This window comes from Suncus etruscus, chromosome 13 (assembly GCF_024139225.1).
Source record: "Suncus etruscus isolate mSunEtr1 chromosome 13, mSunEtr1.pri.cur, whole genome shotgun sequence".
Lineage (NCBI taxonomy): Eukaryota > Metazoa > Chordata > Mammalia > Eulipotyphla > Soricidae > Suncus > Suncus etruscus.
Window position 1 is genome coordinate 89,484,618 of NC_064860.1, and position 17,646 is coordinate 89,502,263.

At 35.6% G+C, this 17,646-nt stretch overlaps 1 protein-coding gene across 1 annotated transcript in view; it reads left to right on the forward strand.

Annotated features, from left to right (window-relative positions):
- Positions 1–17,646, forward strand: part of DZIP3 (DAZ interacting zinc finger protein 3) — a 76,942-nt gene that overhangs the window by 6,996 nt on the left and 52,300 nt on the right. Inside the window, exons 6-11 of the mRNA XM_049785603.1 lie at positions 1,672–1,796; positions 4,921–5,035; positions 10,141–10,260; positions 12,176–12,277; positions 13,850–13,942; positions 14,921–14,973. Of these exons, the coding sequence (XP_049641560.1) occupies positions 1,672–1,796; positions 4,921–5,035; positions 10,141–10,260; positions 12,176–12,277; positions 13,850–13,942; positions 14,921–14,973 (608 nt within the window). The remainder of the gene's footprint in view (positions 1–1,671; positions 1,797–4,920; positions 5,036–10,140; positions 10,261–12,175; positions 12,278–13,849; positions 13,943–14,920; positions 14,974–17,646) is intronic.

A 17,646-nucleotide genomic window follows, 5' to 3' on the forward strand; every position in this document is an offset into this window, starting at 1 on the left:
TTATCATGACTTTTTCTTTATTAGAAGTTTTACTTTATTTTTGTTGTTGTTTTGGGGCTACACATAGCGGTGCTTAGAGTTTATTTCTGGTTCTGTATTTATGGGTTACCCTTTTGAGGCTTAGAGGACATATGGATTTCCAGGGATCAAACCCATGAAGACAGTAGACAAGGGAAGCTCCCTTCTCACTGTACTATTGCCCTGGCTCCAGAAATTTTTATTTCTTTACCTCTTTACTCATTTTTGTAATCTTTCAATTCTAGATGCCACTGATCATTTCTTGTATTTATGAGCTTGAGTTTTTTTGTCTGTTATTTTCACATAAAACTGGCAGGTATTCTAATATTGCACTTGGTTCTCATGGGTGTGTTTAGGCGCTCATATTGAACCTGAACTCATTCATCCAAAGCAGGTTCCGTAGTTTATGAGTCATCTTTTGGCCCTGAGTTCTTTTTCATTTATTTTTTTATAATTCCATATACAAGAAACCATGTAGTATTTGTCTTTTTATTTTTGACACTGTATTTCTTATATGTAAAACACCCTCAAGATTTATCCATGTTCAAATGACAGTTTTATTTTTAAATAATATCCTTACATATGTAAGAATGTATGATTTATTTATGTACACACATATATATATTTATGTATAAAAGCATCTCTTCTGTTGATGCACATTTAGGTTATTTTGCTATATTGGCCATTGTAAATAATACAGTAATTGCGGAGTACGTATACCTGATTTTGTTAGTGTTTTGTTTCCTTTGGAAATGGAATTGATGAATTACATGGTAGTTCTGCTTTTCATTTTTAAGGAATTCCTTTTCATAGTGACTATATTTCTATTTTTCTAATCTTCCTTGTGAGCCATGGTACCATAGTACTATGTAGCGATTAAAGAGATGAAGACATTTACACTTGAGAAGAATGTGTATTTTGCTGTTTTTGATATCATGCCTGTTAAATCAATCTTACTGAATATGTGTATAAAGTCAGTGGTGGGATAGTGTTCACTTCAAAATATTGTTTAAAGATTCTCTTAGTTATTTTTTTTTTTTGCGTATGTATATTTAAAGTTCTCAGAACATTATGCAATTCTTGGAGATATTTAGATTAAAGATATGAATGAATAACCAAAGGCTAGATTAATATTAAGAAAGCACTAACTTTTTTAGTTTGGTAAAGTATTGTCTATTGTTAAAGAAAATATATCCCTTTTTCATTAGCCCTCAATAAAAGTTTAGTTCATGTTACTACAGATGAAAGGCACCAGAGTACCATGAACACCACTCAAAGACACCAAGACCCGAAACTCATGCAAAAGCAAGGGGTTTATTGTTCAAGCATATGCTGGGGCAATCAGCATAGCCATCAGTCATAGGCCAGAGGCTGAGAGCCCCGATCCAGATTTAACCAGCCTTTATATAGCTTTGCAGACAGTGGGAAATTACAGTAGGGTGGTCCATTTCAGGAAGTACACTTGACATTTGCTCAGTTACATTTTTGTAAGGTTTAGATAACCTCAAGTCACAAGGTTTGCAACAGTTCAAATGTATCTTTTGGTCAAGGGCAAGTTCTTGGGACTCAGGAAGGGGTGGGGTCCAGGGCATCAAGGGTGAGTCCACGGGAAGCTGCAGAGAAAAATTATTTTATTTCTTTTACCTTGTACAGGATTTTATAGAAGCAGAGAATAAATTTCTGGTGATGAAGATGGTGATCCAAGATCATGAAATTTATGAAAATTTTATGTGTCTAGTATATTTTGGGCGTGGCTTGCTTCGGTGTGCTCAGAAGAGGTAGGAGTCACTCATCGGTTGATCTTGTCTGTCAGCTCACAATACTTTGTACATTGTGAAGTGAATAACATTTGCTAGTATACCAGGCATTTTGACATTTGTGCTATAGTGTTTTCTTTCTTCGCCTACTATTGTGAATGGTAAATTCTTGAATGTACTGATCATAAATATACAACGTAAATATCCAATTTAATAGGCATGGCTACCCGGGTGGTTTAACATATCAGAATAGAAAACATGAGGGTCTGAGCATGCTCGGTCCTTTAGCTCCCCACCCGCCCCTTTACTTCCCAGGAGCACGAAGGTATTTTGCTATTTTTCTCTTTTTGTGGGAGAGGCACACCCAGTGGTGTTCAGGGTCAAAGGCCATAGTCAGAGGTGCTGAGGGTCTGTGTTATTCTCTGATTTAAACCAGGGTTGCTGCTGCAGCTGAGTGATAGGTAAGAGCCATAGCTTTTATCCTGTATCTTCCTCTGGCTCCCAAACTGATTTTAGGCAGGGAAAAGGAGGAGGAAACACCCAGGCAGAATTAATGTGATTGTTAATTTAGAAAGAAAAAAGAAGAAAGAACAAATACTTCACAGGGAGCAGGGGATCTGAAATTGGATACTGATGAAAGTCTTTTGGTCTTCACTAATTTTTTTTTTGTTGTTGTTGCTTTTTTTTTTGTCTGGGGGGGTGTTAGTTTATTTTTAACTAAGATAGGTGTCCTCAGGGCTTACTTCTGACTACACTTAGAAATTACTTCTGGTGGGTGGGCTCAGGGGGCCATATGGGGTACTGAAGGTTGAACTGGGCTGACCATGTGCAAGCAAATGCCCTACCCTCTGTACTCTCTCTGGCATTTTTATGATCTCATCAATATAGTATAGTAGATAAGTATGATTTTTTTCTTTTCTTTTTGCTGAGTGTCAGGATGATCCAAACTCCTTTATAACTCACATTGTGAAGAGAATTAAAATAGCCAAGACATGGACATTGCATTCTTATGTCCTTCTCTTATGTATGGGAACATACCCCATTATCTCAGAACTTATTCCTGACTCTGTTTTCAAGGATCATTCCTGGTGGAACTAAGGGGAACATATTTGGTACCAAGGATCAAACCTTGATCAGACAAGAACAAGGCATGCACTTAACCCCTATACTATATTTCTATCTCTGTAGGGAGAATATATTTTGCAGATCATGGAAAATAGCTTGCTCCTTTGGCTATATCATCTCTTTCATTCTCGGACCATTGAGAACTACCACATAATGGGATCACATGGGTGCTGGAGCTTTAACCCCAATCCTACTGTTGTACTATCTATATTGCTCCAAGTTATACAGTTCTTAATTTTGAATATTTTTCTTTTTCTTTTTTTTTTTAAACATGGTGTCTTTTGTCCTGTGGCTTCTGCTTATACCTCATCCTAGTTTCTGGTTTGTAGACAATGAGGATCTTAGGAATGCAGGAAGGCAAGTCTCACAGATCATCTTTTAGATATATACTACAGATTGATATTTTCTATGATCCTAAGTAAATGGTGGGTCTTCTACTATGGCAGCAATCTTTGCAAGCTGGATGGTTCAGTATAAATCCAGCATGTGTGTGTGTTTGGGGGAGTCTCTAAGTGGAGGGAAAGAGAGAATGTCTTCAAGAGGTAAATCTACCTCTTTTATCTGTCCACCTTTGCCACTCTTGGAAACGCTGGAGAAATCTTACTAACAAAGTATGTGGTGAGCCCCTATACAGCACGGGCTTCATATTTCCCCAACCACCAGGCAGCCATCAAGCTGTACCTGATATCCACTTGTATTGCTTGGATCAGTTGATTCCTAGTTTGTCAGATAGTTGTGGACTCAGGCTGTATTGAGATTGCTCTTTGCAGGAAAGGAACATCATTCCTGGACTTTATCCAAGCCTTTCAGGTCTATTGCCTTCCTCTCAGAAAAGAATTTTAGGAGGAGAAAAGTAGTAAAGTGAAAAGAGTTTACATTCAAAAAAGCTTAGGGAGAGGAGGATAGAAAAAGAGAAAGAAAACAACATGCTCAAGAGAGAATGTGGACTTCTACAGAGCCCCAGGAGAATGCCAATACATATTCTAGCATTAAAGAGAGAAGAAGTGAGTGACGTGCGCAGGCACCATGAACCCAGGAAACATATGTATATGCTTCCTTTGTTCCAAGTTGGCTTTTACAGGGTTTTTCCTAAGCTATCTGGGATTTCTGTTTAGGTAAGAATCCATAGATGTTGCTATGACAAGAGAAAGAGTTGGAAGTAGTTGATGGACTTCTTTGATAATCCTTTTCTGGCCTTTGTTCCTGCTGGAGCTTCTCCACTTTCTCTGAGGAGAAAGGGCTGAGGAGGCTCTAGATACATTTACTAGATAAAGGCTTATGGTATCCACAAAGTTGCTCTTGACTATTGACAGAATAACTTCTTCAAATTTCATATCTTGGTTTTGTTACATCCCAAGAATTTTTATTATGTTCCAAGAATTTTGTTACATCCCAAGAATTTTTATTATGTTCCAAGAATTCATTGCCATGGAGGCCCTTCCTTGTCTATCTGTCTGCCTACTTCAAATGGTTCTAAGTATAATTGCCTAAATATCCCAATTTCACATATTTCTTACATTTTAGCTTTTGTGAAATGTTTTGAGTTGCTAACAAGTAAATCTGCCAAGGCTTTGCTTTTAGTTTCTTGCAATTTTTTCCCTGTCTTCTGATTAAATTTGGCATGATTTTCAGCCCAAATGATCTCATGACTACAGAAGATGAAGATTTCTAAATTATGCCAATAGAGAGGCCTTGATCTTCTGTGTGTCTTGAGTCAGTACTGGATTATTGTGCCTACCATTTTTTCCTCGAGGCTTTCAGTACATTAAGAAAAACTATCCAACTATTTAAACCCTTTGGCTATTAAAACTCATTCTTTCAAAGCATGAATTAAATTTCTGTCTCATTCTTAATCTTTTATTCCTATTTACCCCACCTGAAAGAAATATTTGAAGATCTATAACATACCAGAGGTTATCAGCACCCCCACTTGTCCAACATTTTTTGATTACTTATTTTATTGGTAAACTGTTGTATTGAAGTCTATTGAACTCTAACCTTATTTTAAAATGTCTTGCAGATATAATGGAGGACTTCTAGAATTTTATAAAAGCTTACAGGAAATTGGAGATTCAGATGATCATTGGTTTGACATAGATCCTACAGAAGATGAAGATTTCCTTAACACATTTAATGTAATAAATTAAATTTAAATAACTATTAAATGTAAAAATTGTTTCTGTGTGCCTAATTATATTTACCTTTGACAAGATATAGTTTATGCTGCTGTATTCTGTATAGTAAACACATTGTTTCACTTAGAAATTTTTCTATTTATATAAGAAACTACTTTAGTTGCATTCCTTAGTATGGAAGGTATGACTCAGTTAGTAGAGAATTAAGGTGATTAGTAATAGAGATATTTTTAATAAACTAAAAGTATATCTAAGTAAACTAAATGCTATATAGCTTAGTATTTTGTGACAAGAGATAAATATAACACCTACTTTTCTATTATCTTTATCACTGTTTTAATATTAATTTAAAATTTTAAAGGTACTATGTGCTTTACAATATATCCATTTTTTTTCAGATAAGCAACTTGTTAGTGTTAACATTATGCATTTTTGAGACACATACATAAATTCTTACATCTTTTTGTTTACCCAATTACTAGAGACTCATGCCTTTGGTTATATGTTTGTCTGTGTGTTTTTTGTTCTGCTCAGACACATTATTGTTAGTAAATTGGCATGATGTTAAACAAGTTGATTTGTAGCATGGAAATATAAATATTGTGAATTTCTCAGCAATTTAATAAGTAATTTTTTTTTTGTTTTATTTGGGGCCACACCTGGCAGCACTCAGGGGTTACTCTTGGCTCTAAGCTCAGATATCACTCCTAGCAGCCTTGGGGGACCATATGGAATGTCAGGGATCAAACCCAGGTCTGTCCTGGGTCAGCCACATGCAAGGCAAATGCCCTACCGTTGTGCTATTGCACTGGCCTCTAAATGCTATATTTTTATAGTGTATCATATAATTCAAATTTTCTTGCTATTGAGCATTTAATTACCCTAAATGTTTTATTTTTCCACTGTTATATAAAGTAACGTTTAGATATTTTTTTACATTTTTACTGTGATTAATATGAATTACAAGTGTATCGCAGTTATGTTTATGGTACACAGTGACAGTGAATTAGGACCATTCCCACCACCAGTGTTGTCCTCCCTCTGCCCCTGTTCCCAGCATGCATCCCATACCTCCCCCTTTTACCTCCAGGACTGCTAGTGTAACAGGTCGGTCTCCTTTGTATATAACTTGTAGATTGGGTAACTTGATTCTCTTGTCATTGACTTTGGGTTTGTTATTTAAGTCTGATAATTTTTTTTTATTTCCACTCAATGTTCATGCGACTGTTTGCTCCTTGTATCATTCACTTTTTTCCCCCTCAATATGAGGCAAAACAAGATGACTCAAGTCCTCTGATTCTGTTGGAAAGAAAAAGGAATGCTGGAAGGAGTCTGTCTAGTGACTATCAATATCAATTTAAAAGAAGAAAAGGAAGAGAAAAAAAGAAGAGAACCCCCCCCCAAAAAAAGCCCCCACCAAAACAAGCAATAACAACAGAGAAAACAAAGGGGGGGGAGGAAGGAGGACTGGTGTGGCAAGGTTTTGTGGTGTTTGTTTATTTATTTATTTATTGCATAGGTACAGTAAGTGTTGAGAAAATTGGAAAGGGAATTTCCTTGGCCTAAGAGATACAGGGTTTCTCCACCCTTGAAGTATACTGTCATGGGAACAACTACAGGCTCTGGGTATGCTCATTATCAAACCCCAAGGTCTTTTATTGTGCCAGGAAACATTGCTCAGTTGTGGTTGACAAAATCAGTCCTCTCTAACTAGAGATCTTGGGATTTGTACAGGTCATAGGGCAAAGTCTAGGATACAGTCTTTATGGTTCTAGAAGTTCTGCTCCATCATGGTTGCTGTAGTCAATCTTCTGTAATTTGTGATCTTGGTTTTTGCATAGATCCTAGGAAGAAGCCTATTATAGTCTTTACTTACGTTTCCAAAAGTTTTGCTCAGTCATTGTTGTCAAAGTCAGACCTCTAACCAAGATTAGAGATCTTGGTTTTTGTACAAATCCTAGACCAAAGCCTAGGCTACGGTGTTTCTTACTGATCTCAGGAAAAGTTCTGCTTGTCCTGGTTGTCAAAGTCAGTCTTCTGAGATTAGTGATCTTGTTTTTTATTTTTTTTAAGTTTTTGGTCCATACCTGAAGATACTCAGGATCTACCCCCAACTCACTGTTTAGATTCACAAATTTGCATGTCATCCTTATTAAGGTTAATCTATGATTCCAATTTTAGTAGTAGGTTCTGCCAAAGATAGCACCCATTGCTTTTTAAAAATTGTTATTTTTTAGTTGTCAGCTTCAACAAGAGTCAGTCTCTAACAAAATATTCTTGTTGTGAATAACTCCTTTCTCAGATGGAGAAGATCTTAGCTGTTATTTCTGCCAATAATTTTTCTCTCTATATTTCCTCTCCTGAAGTCTCCCTGATGTGACTGGTGGTCCTCTTGATACCAATTCACAAATACAAGGTTATCTTTAATTTCTGTTTGTTTATTTTTGGTTTAAGGGCCACAAAAACTAAAGGGACACATGGTGGTACTCAAGGCTTGTTCTTGACAATGTAGTGCTGAGGATTGAATCTGGGTTAACAGCAAAGCAGATACCCTACTCACTGTACTGTTGCCCTGGCTCCCTTCCTGAGCTTTTGACTTTATCAGTGGAGGTGAATTTCTCCATTTTTTTCATTGTGCCTGGTACTATATGTGTCTAAGGACTAGCAGTGAGGGTGATGTTTGCACAGAAATTTGGGAGTTCATGTTCATTAATTCTAGATAAAGACTGGCTCTAAGACTGTGAGGGTCTGTAAGACCATTGTGAATTCTCAATCATGTGTACATTAATATAGCTATAACATTAAGGTTTAGTAGATCTCGGTTCACAGCTGTTGGGGTCTGTAAATGACTATCATGTTGAAGTTGAATAGGCCTGGGTGGAGAATAGACAGGTTCATGGTCATAAATTAAAGGCTCACTAGTGACTATAAAACTAATTAACACCGTGTAGCTATCAGGTATTTGTGTTGGCCAGCACTTGCCAAAGCTGCAGTACCAGACTCATATAGAACTAGAAGCTGTTTGTTTAACATGGTGTTTGGTAAGACCAAGTTTGATCAGGGCTGGGCAATAACTTGATATTCAGAATCAGATTTCCAGTGTCTGACAAGCTTTTCCAAACGCGGCTGCTTTGGTCACGTGAACAGATGTACACATGACTTGCTCTGTGTGGATAGGAGTAGGCTGAAGAGAATTGGGTCTCTTTCACGGAATACGTCACCGGGTGTGGCCCAAACACCAAAAGCAAAAACAAAAACAAAAACAAAATAGGGCCGGGGCAGCAGCGCTCGAGGTAAGGTGTCTGCCTTGCCAGCGCTAGCCAGCTAGCCAAGGACGAACCGCGGTTCGATCCCCGGTGTCCCCTATGGTCCCCCAAGCCAGTTGCGACTTCGCACACAGCCAGGAGGAACCCCTGGGCGCCATTCACAGAATATGTCCTTTGGGGTGGAAGGGTTCTCCGCAGTCACTGGGGGATTTCTACTTTGGGCTACTTGCTAACTGAGGTGTCCTTTGGGGATGACTGTCAGTCACTGGGGACCTGGGAAGAGCTGGATCTGTCTAGTCAGATCTGCTTGATCATTCTTATTTGGTTTGTGGGCCCCTCCCAGTAGCGCTCAGGGGTCACTCCTGGCTCCACGCTCAGAAATCGCCCCGGCAGGGTCGGGAGACCATGTCGGATGCTGGGATTCGAGCTGTCCTTTGCATGCAAGGCAAAGGCCTTATAGCGGTGCTGTCTTCCCGGGCCCTGATCACTCTTATTTGTAAAGCACGATTGGCGATTGGCGCTCACGTGGGGATTTATCTCCTCCTCTTCCTCTTCCTTTTCCTCTCCTCTTGCTCCTCCTCTTCCTCCTCTTCTTGCTCCTCCTTTTCCTTCTCCTCCTCTTCTTCTTCGTCCTCTCCCAGCAAGAAATCCCGAGGTAAAGCCTACTGTTGATAGTCCGCGGAACATTATTATTTTTTTTTCTGTGTATTTTCCAGCCTTCTTTTCCATTATTGTAGACATAGATATTATAGATTTTGGGTGCCAGACGATTTACTTAGGCCGCAGTTTCCTGGGACAAAATTCGATGTACGTCATTGCCTTAGACATCTTCTCTAGTCTTTCGATCTTTACTCTTTCTATGATCCTCTTTCTGTGATTGGAGTTGTGTACCTTAGCTTTAGATTCCTGACTGGGCCACATCCTGCAATGCACAGGTGTTTGTTGTTGCTGTTGTTGTTGTTGTTGTTATTTTTGGGCCACACCCAGTGACGCTTGGGATTGCTCCTGGCTGTGCACTCAGCAATTGCTCCTGGCTTGGGAGACCATAGGGGATGCCAGGAATCGAACCAAGATCCATCCAGGGTCAGCCGCTTGCTAGGCCAACGCCCTACCACACCGCTATTGCTCCAGCCCCCACAGGGATTATTTTTGGCTTTGCGCTCCGGATTTGCTTCAAGGAAGCACAGGGGACAATATGGAATGCCAGGAATTGAACCCTGTTGGCCTTGTGCAGGAAAGCAAGCATCTTACCCATTGTACTATCATAGCTCTGGCCCACAATTTGATTCTAATAGAAATTTGCTAAGTATTAGGTTATGAGTAAAGATTGTGAAAGAAAATTCATAGTTTAGGGTTTTTTTTGATTTTTATTTTTTTATTTATTTTTTATTTTTATTTTTATTATTTTTTTTTTTGGTTTTCGGGCCACACCCGGTGACGCTCAGGGGTTGCTCCTGGCTTGGGGAACCATATGGGACACCCGGGGATCGAACCACGGTTCGGTCCGTCCTAGGCTAGCGTTGGCAAGGCCTTACCTCTCTAGCGCCACCGTGCCGGTCGCAGTTTAGTTTAATTTCTTAAAATTAAAATTTATTAAATTTTTATAGCCAGACTCTTTACCATTTTTTTCCATGTTTATGTCCATTTAGAAATGCATACACACACACACACACACATCGAATAAGGGAACTATTTTCTGTTGTCACTAAAATATACATACATATATGCCTTCAAAAAAATTCATGTGATTCTATCATATATGATAAAACATTGTAACTATTGTCTAATTAGTTAAGTTTTATTGCTAAGTCATGAGATTTATTTTCCTTTCTAAATCAGGATCTTCTTCAGAATTTTATCAAGAAAACTGAAAGTAATATAATGACGCAAACTATTTGCAGTTTTCTAGATTGTGAACGATCTTGTGAGGCTGACATTGTAAAGACCGGCAGTTATAAGGTACTATAATTATGTATTGTCTGATTATTTCTTAAAATATAGTTACAACTTTAAGTGTAGATAGATATTACAATATCATTCATCAAAATATTTTATAGTGTACTTAATTATAGTTGTAATGCAGTTGAGAACTTGAATATTTCTAAACTTTAATTTACCTAAGTTATTTATATCTAATTATTTATACCTTGTGAATCAATAAAATGTGGACTGGTTTTGTTAAGATTTTCACAATATTTCTACATATCTAAAGTTACAATTAATTTTATATCTAATTGTACAGTGAAACTATATAAATATTCCTTATAGCTAAGAACATTCACTATGATTTTATAATGATAATATTCCTAGCTATAATAACCATAAACCTAAAGGAGAGTGATTATATTCTAAGAATTATGTGCTATGCATGTAATTGTTATGTGAGACTTAATGGGAAGGAAACTTGACTAGATTTAACTTGAAGACATTTTGTAATCTAAGTAAGTACTTTAAGTCTTAGTTCTCTTTGGCTCTATTAGAATAAAATGGAATAATCAGGAGTGTAAAATATGACTGTCCGGGTATATCTGATATTCTTTATGTGACAATGGAAACCTCCTTTGTAAATTATGATATATCTGCAGTAATTGGAATAGTTGGCTGTATGTAGATATAGATGTAGAAAGATGCCAATATTTGTTCATTAAGGGAATACAGGTATGAAAAATGAGCTTGTTGAAGTGCAGTGCTCAGGGCAGAATATGTTCAGTCTAGATTTTTCAGACAGCATGTAGTAGCAGTATGGGTTCTAAGATACTGTATAGTAACAAGAACTCTCTGCCACAAAATGAGAGAGAGAGAGAGAGAGAGAGAGAGAGAGAGAGAGAGAGAGAGAGAGAGAGAGAGAGCGAGAGAGAGAGAGAGAGAGAGAGAGAGAGCGAGAGAGAGAGAGAGAGAGAGAGAGAGAGAGAGAGAGAGAGAGAGAGAGAGAGCGCTAGCTAAACTTGGAGACAATTAGGGAAGACTACTAGCTCTTTATGCAGATTACTCCCAGTGGTGCTTAGGATACCATACCAAGCAATGCTGAGCATTAACTGCATATAGGTCGTGTGTTCAAGCATTTTCTAAAAATTTATATATATTTTTTGATACTCACTGGCGTCAGCTCACTTTCTTCCTCATGGCTGTTCTCTGCCATGTGCTCATTTTTGCTAAGCTCTTCCTCTGCTGCCTATCCCATAAAAATTTTTATACTTTTGGCATTAAAACAGACAACATATTTAAAGGAACTAGGGTTGTAATTCCAGAATGACATGGAATGCGATAAGAAAAAAATGTATACTCATACAGCAAGTCTAAGATTTGTTAGTAATAGATTTGGGGAATAATATTGTGGAACTGAGGAAAGAAAAGGTGAAGATAGATACTTAAGGAACTTGTTTCTCTACAAAAGTTATTCACTAAATTTCTAACATTTAGCTGTAGACAGCAGATGAAAAATTAATTGTCTAAATCACTGCACCTTTTTTGTTTTAATCTTTCTGTCCTTTGTGATTATAAAGTTCTTAGATTACCAGTGATTTTTTTCAGTGCATTTTGAATACAATGTAAAATTCACCAATAGAATATATATATATATATATATATATATATATATATATATATATATATATATATATATAAAGAGGTTTTTATCTTTTGGGGAGAATAAGGGAGACACATGTGGCCAGTATTCTTGGGACTTTAGCTGCTCTTCCTGGTTTGGTGTTTGGGTTGCTCACTGTGATACTCTGGTGACCACTTGGTGTTGAGGTTTGAACCCAGTGCTCCAGAATGGCAAGCATATACTTCAATTCTTCCCTAGCCTAATAAATTCTTTTAAGTATAAGTATTTTGATACATAAATAATTTACAGTTATGTATTTTATTCCAGGGTTTTTTTCAGTTAATGTGCAGTAAAAGCTGCTGTGTGTATTTCCACAAAATTTGTTGGAAACAGTTCAAGAATTTAAAATTTCCAGGTGAAAATGATCAGGTATTATATATTCATATTTTAAATTTATTTACAGCATTTTAATTAATTTTAGCCTTTATTTCTCTTCTCTTTTTTCTTGTTTCATTTCATTTTCTTTCCATCTATTCTCTCTCTCTCTCTCTCTCACTCTCTCTTTCTCTCTTGCTTTTGGGCCACACCCAGTGATATTCAGGGGTTACTCCTGGCTATACGCTCAGAAATCGCTCCTCACTTGGGGGATCATATGGGATGCCGGGGATCGAACTGTAGTCTGTCCTACGCTAGAGCATGCAACGCAAATGCCTTACCACTCACGCCACTGCTCTGGCCCCAGAAATTTATATTCTTAAAAATTAAATATTGTCAGGTATTCATATAAAGGAAATAGTTTGATTAATGTATTTGCTTGATAAAATTTTAGACTACAGAATTTTATGGGTAGTTTTATTCTTTATAATTATACAGGGAACAATTTTAAATTTAAATTTTAAAATTTTAGTTTAGGGGCCGAAGCAATGGTGCAGTGGTAGGGTATTTGCCTTGCACACAGTTGACCCAGGATGGACCTTGGTTTCATCTCTTGGTGTCTCAGATGGTCCCCCAAGCCAGGAGTGATTTCTGAGTGCATAGCCAAGAGTAATAACCCCTGAGTGTCACTAGGTGTTGTCCAAAATAAAAAATAAATAAAATAAAATTTTAATTTAAAAATATGTTTGTGTTTATATTTTCTTAAGGTCATATAATTAAGTTGAATACTTACTACTACTAACAGTGCGATCTAAAACTCAGTTCTTTGTTAATTATTTTTAGAATGACAATAACCATAAGCTTGACTATCTGAATTTGGTTCTGAAGTGGTTATTTTTGGAAACAGCAGAAAACCCTTATAAAGCAATTGGGCACTAATTGGAATAAAATTGTTTGTGGAGTTGGGTAATTCGGTTTCAAGTATATTAGCTGATAATTTAATAATTTCTCTGAGACACACTTTTCTTTTTATTGAGCTAGTGTTAGTTTCCAAGACTGTAGAGACTTTTCTCAGCTTTAAAAATAATAAAAAATAAAAATAATAAAATAAAATGCTGACTTTTTAAGGTGATTGGAAAGGTTAATAAATAAGAAAGGTGAACTACATTATTGGTTTCTTTTTAAGTAGCACATAATTTTCATTTTATTAAGGCAATCAATATTTCTCAACTTTAGAAAATCTAAGCGAACCAAATAATAAAATACCAAGTTCAGAACTACATAAGATACTAAACATATTCTTCACTTTTCCCTGAAATCCCCATAGATCTGACTGAAGTTTAGCACTTCTTTTAACAGTTAATTTATATATTTTACTTGAATCTTATATTTCTGATAGGCTATAATATAGCTATTTGAAGATTTGGTAAAAGAAATGATAGAAAAATAATGATTGTGTATTTTCAGTAGGAAATACATTTAGGCATGAACTAGTCTTTGAACAATTCTACGTATCTAGCCACATCTTTTGTTTCATCATCTACACATAATTTTATTTAAATATTATTTGGTTTGCTTACTTATTTCTGTTTGTACATTTTAATTTTTTTCTATTGATAAATTTAGAGTTTTAGTGGGAGAAAATGTTTGAAGGAAGGATGTACAGGTGACATGGTAAGAATGCTACAATGTGATGGACCTGGATATGTTAAAATTTTGGTGAGTATATTTTTTTCACTTTTTCTTTCCTTCACTGACTATATAATATATATATATATATATATATATATATATATATATATATATATATAATACATATATATATACACACACATACAAATTTTAAACAACTATGGACTCATGAAAGTACTAAGAATGCTACAATGTGATGGACCTGGATATGTTAAAATTTTGGTGAGTATATTTTTTTCACTTTTTCTTTCCTTCACTGACTATATAATATATATATATATATATATATATAATACATATATATATATATATATATAATACATATATATATACACACACATACAAATTTTAAACAACTATGGACTCATGAAAGTACTAATTTAGTCATATTTTCTAATTTATCTGAAGTTTCTATTGCTTTGATTTCTATACAGTTGTAGGTAAGGGACCCTAAAGAATAAGAATATTTTAAAGATAAAGAAATTAAAACCAGGCTACAACTGTACCACAGAAGAAAGTTCTGTCATATACTAAGGATTATAATCTAATTTGGTTCTACCTAAGCTTAAAAGATACCTTATGCTTTTTAATAATTTAGTTTATATCAATATTTCTATGAAAATAACTATAAATATTACATAGGACCTGTTAAATGAAGTCTACTAAGATGGTATCAACGTTTTAAATAATAAAATATCTTGTTAAATAAGTTTTAAGTTAATAGGGTAGAATTATAAATAGAAATATATATTTTTTTTATTTTTAGATATGTTCTTTTTGTACTTAAGATTTGTTTTTATGTTCTGTAACTGTATAAAATATGTTTGTTTAAATTAATTAATTTATTGTTTTGTTAGGCTTATATAACTGACCTTATTCTATTTCCTATATTTTCTAAGACTTATTCTTAATTTTTCTTTTCAAATGTTAATATATAACATACTTAACATTAAACAATTTAAAAAATTGAACTGATTTAGGTTTATTTTCCCCCATCATTTGCAGTTTGAAGTTGTGAGAAAGGATGAATATACAACCATTGAAAATTTAGGAGCAAGGTACGTTTTAAACAAAACTTTATACTTATCTCTGAGCAATATTTTTTACTTGTTTTTCCTGTGTTTCTGTCATTTGCATTCCATCACGTTAAAATGTAGCATTAGTTTTGTGAAAAAATGTGTATATAATTGACATTTGCTAGCTTTGTAAAAAATAAAATTCTAAAAAACAGGAGGGAAGAAAATGTTAATACCATTTTTCTTAGATATTGGATACTAGATCTTTTCTGAAAACAAATTTTTTTTTCTTAAATTTATAACTTGTTATTTTAAATTTCTAGCTTTCAAAGCTCATCTAGGCCTCTCAGCTTGCCTAACAGAAGGATATTACTTAGGTTAGGAATGCATAATTTTTTATTTTTCATTATGAGAACAAAGATGCAAAGAAAGAGGACAAGGTAAAGTTACAGTGAAGGACAGTCACCCATAATATAATTCTCAGAAGTCCCCTTGCTGATATCTTAACTTTGAAATTTCAGCCAAAGAACATTAAGATAAATAAGACAGAATCCGTGTACAATTACTTTGTTCCTCAAGTCCCCAGATTGTAACACATTATAATATTTCTTAACAGCACACAAGGCAATCTAAAGCCATAAAGCTTACATAACTCCTTAAACATTACAGGCATAGTATTTTTCTACATTTCCATATACATGCATATTCGTTTAAGTTAACCTCAAATTTTAAGTGGGTTCTTTTTAAGGATTAGAGTCAAAGGAGCACAGTAAAAATGGTGTTAGAGTGGCAATTGTTGTTTGCATAGGCCCACCAAAATATGAGGGACATGGAAAGGAATAACCTTGGCCTAAATACAAAGAGACCCAACCCCTAAAATTTCCTGGCACAAGACCACCTTTAGGCTCCAGGCAAGCTAGATTGTCCAATCCAAGACATTGCCTGTAGTCCCAACACACTTTTATTTTTCACACAGTCTCTGTTGTTGGTATCATGTTTCTGTATTAAAGATCCTGGAATCTGCATATCCTACATTGAAGTCAGGATGTGGAGCGTCCTCTCCTTTCACCTCACAATCAAAGGGCAATGCAGGGGGCCTTGTCCTGTAAGCAGGTCGTTGTTGTTGTTAAGTCTTCTCAGCATTAAGGGAAGTCTCTTTTGAGCAGGTCGATGTCTGAGCAGTGTAGGGTCTTCCATGGTAGAGGATTCCTTCCAGGAGATGTTATAGACAAGCCTGGATGTTTCATGGATGGCTTCCCTGGTTCAGGGGTGAATGGAAAATGCCCTTTGTTCTGAGGTCTGTGCCAGGTCGTTATGTCAATGTTCAGGGTGTAAGGTCCCTTTGCACTACAAGATTTCTGTGTTCAAATCTCTATTAGACAGGGTCTTATTTTCCCATTTTAATGTGCCTATGCAAAAAAGGAACAATGCCATGTGGTGTTATTGGCACATATTGGGGCCATAAGAACAAGTCCAACTGATTCCCATGATATGGTTCAACATAAGCATTAAACCGGGGGACGCTTTCACCAAAATTCCTTGTTAAACAGCTCATAAAGAGAAGATAAAAAGTGGTTAGAATCGTCACTGTATAAGACAACATTTAGTAAGAATTATAGCTGTCAGAGAAAAAACACAAAATATTCTAAAGATATACGTGTCCATTTTATGTATCTTGAAACAGTTTGGGGTTGTTGCACACAATGCACAGCTATGGTCTGTGATTAGGATTGTACAGTACTGAAGTTAAAAAGATTAATGTAGGCTAGTGACGTTTGGGGGGGTTAGAGAGTTAAGGAGTAAAAAAGAGCTTCGGATAGAGGAATGCATAATTTTTGAAATATTTAGTCTGTTATGTCATGGAGATGTTGCTTTTATATTAGAAATGCCAGTTTAAAAAGTCTCCTAATTTATTGATTCTCTTTTCTGTGTTTCGTAATTATGTTCATATACCTTAGCTTGACTCTTTAGTTTCTGAGGTCTTTATTATATTACTACTTTTAACCTCCTTTCTTTTACCAACAATACTGTTTATCACCAATACTGAGCTTTAAATTTTTTTAGTCTATTTTACTCTCAGGTATTGCCTAAAATTTGTTTTGCTGGTTTGAGCTAAGAACATGTCTCTGGCTGGGCTCTAGGTGTCAATTCTGGTGCAGATTAAGAGATATAGAAAGAAGCCAGGTTATCTTATCAAATTTCCTTTTCCTGAGGGATCAGTTTTTTTGTTTTAGGGGCTTATCACAGATAACTAACTTCTGGCTTTATAGAAAGGACAATAAATGAGACAAAATGAAAGAGATGCAAGTCTATACCTAGTAAAAGTTTTCTCTATATCCCATTGCTACTTCTAGACCAAACTTTGGATGTAAATTCTGAGGTAAAAATTTAGTTAACAAGTCACTTAGAGTCTTTTAGAGATGTCCCAAAGCAAACATTTCCTTTCATCCAACAGAGCAGTCTGTTTAAAGCTGCAAGACCTTTTAAAAGACTGTGAGGATTAAAGTTGGTTTTAAGTATCTTTTGTTGCTGAGTTTTCTAGGTAAAGTGAAATTTAATCAAGGCTCTATATGCCTGTATTAATCCTTATAGTAGGAGGTAAATGTTCAAATATACATACACATTAATACAGAAGAAGAGAAATTCATTATTTAGGCCAAATCAATGTTTGTAACTAAGCATGAAAAATATCACCCTCTATCAGAAGTCTTGCTC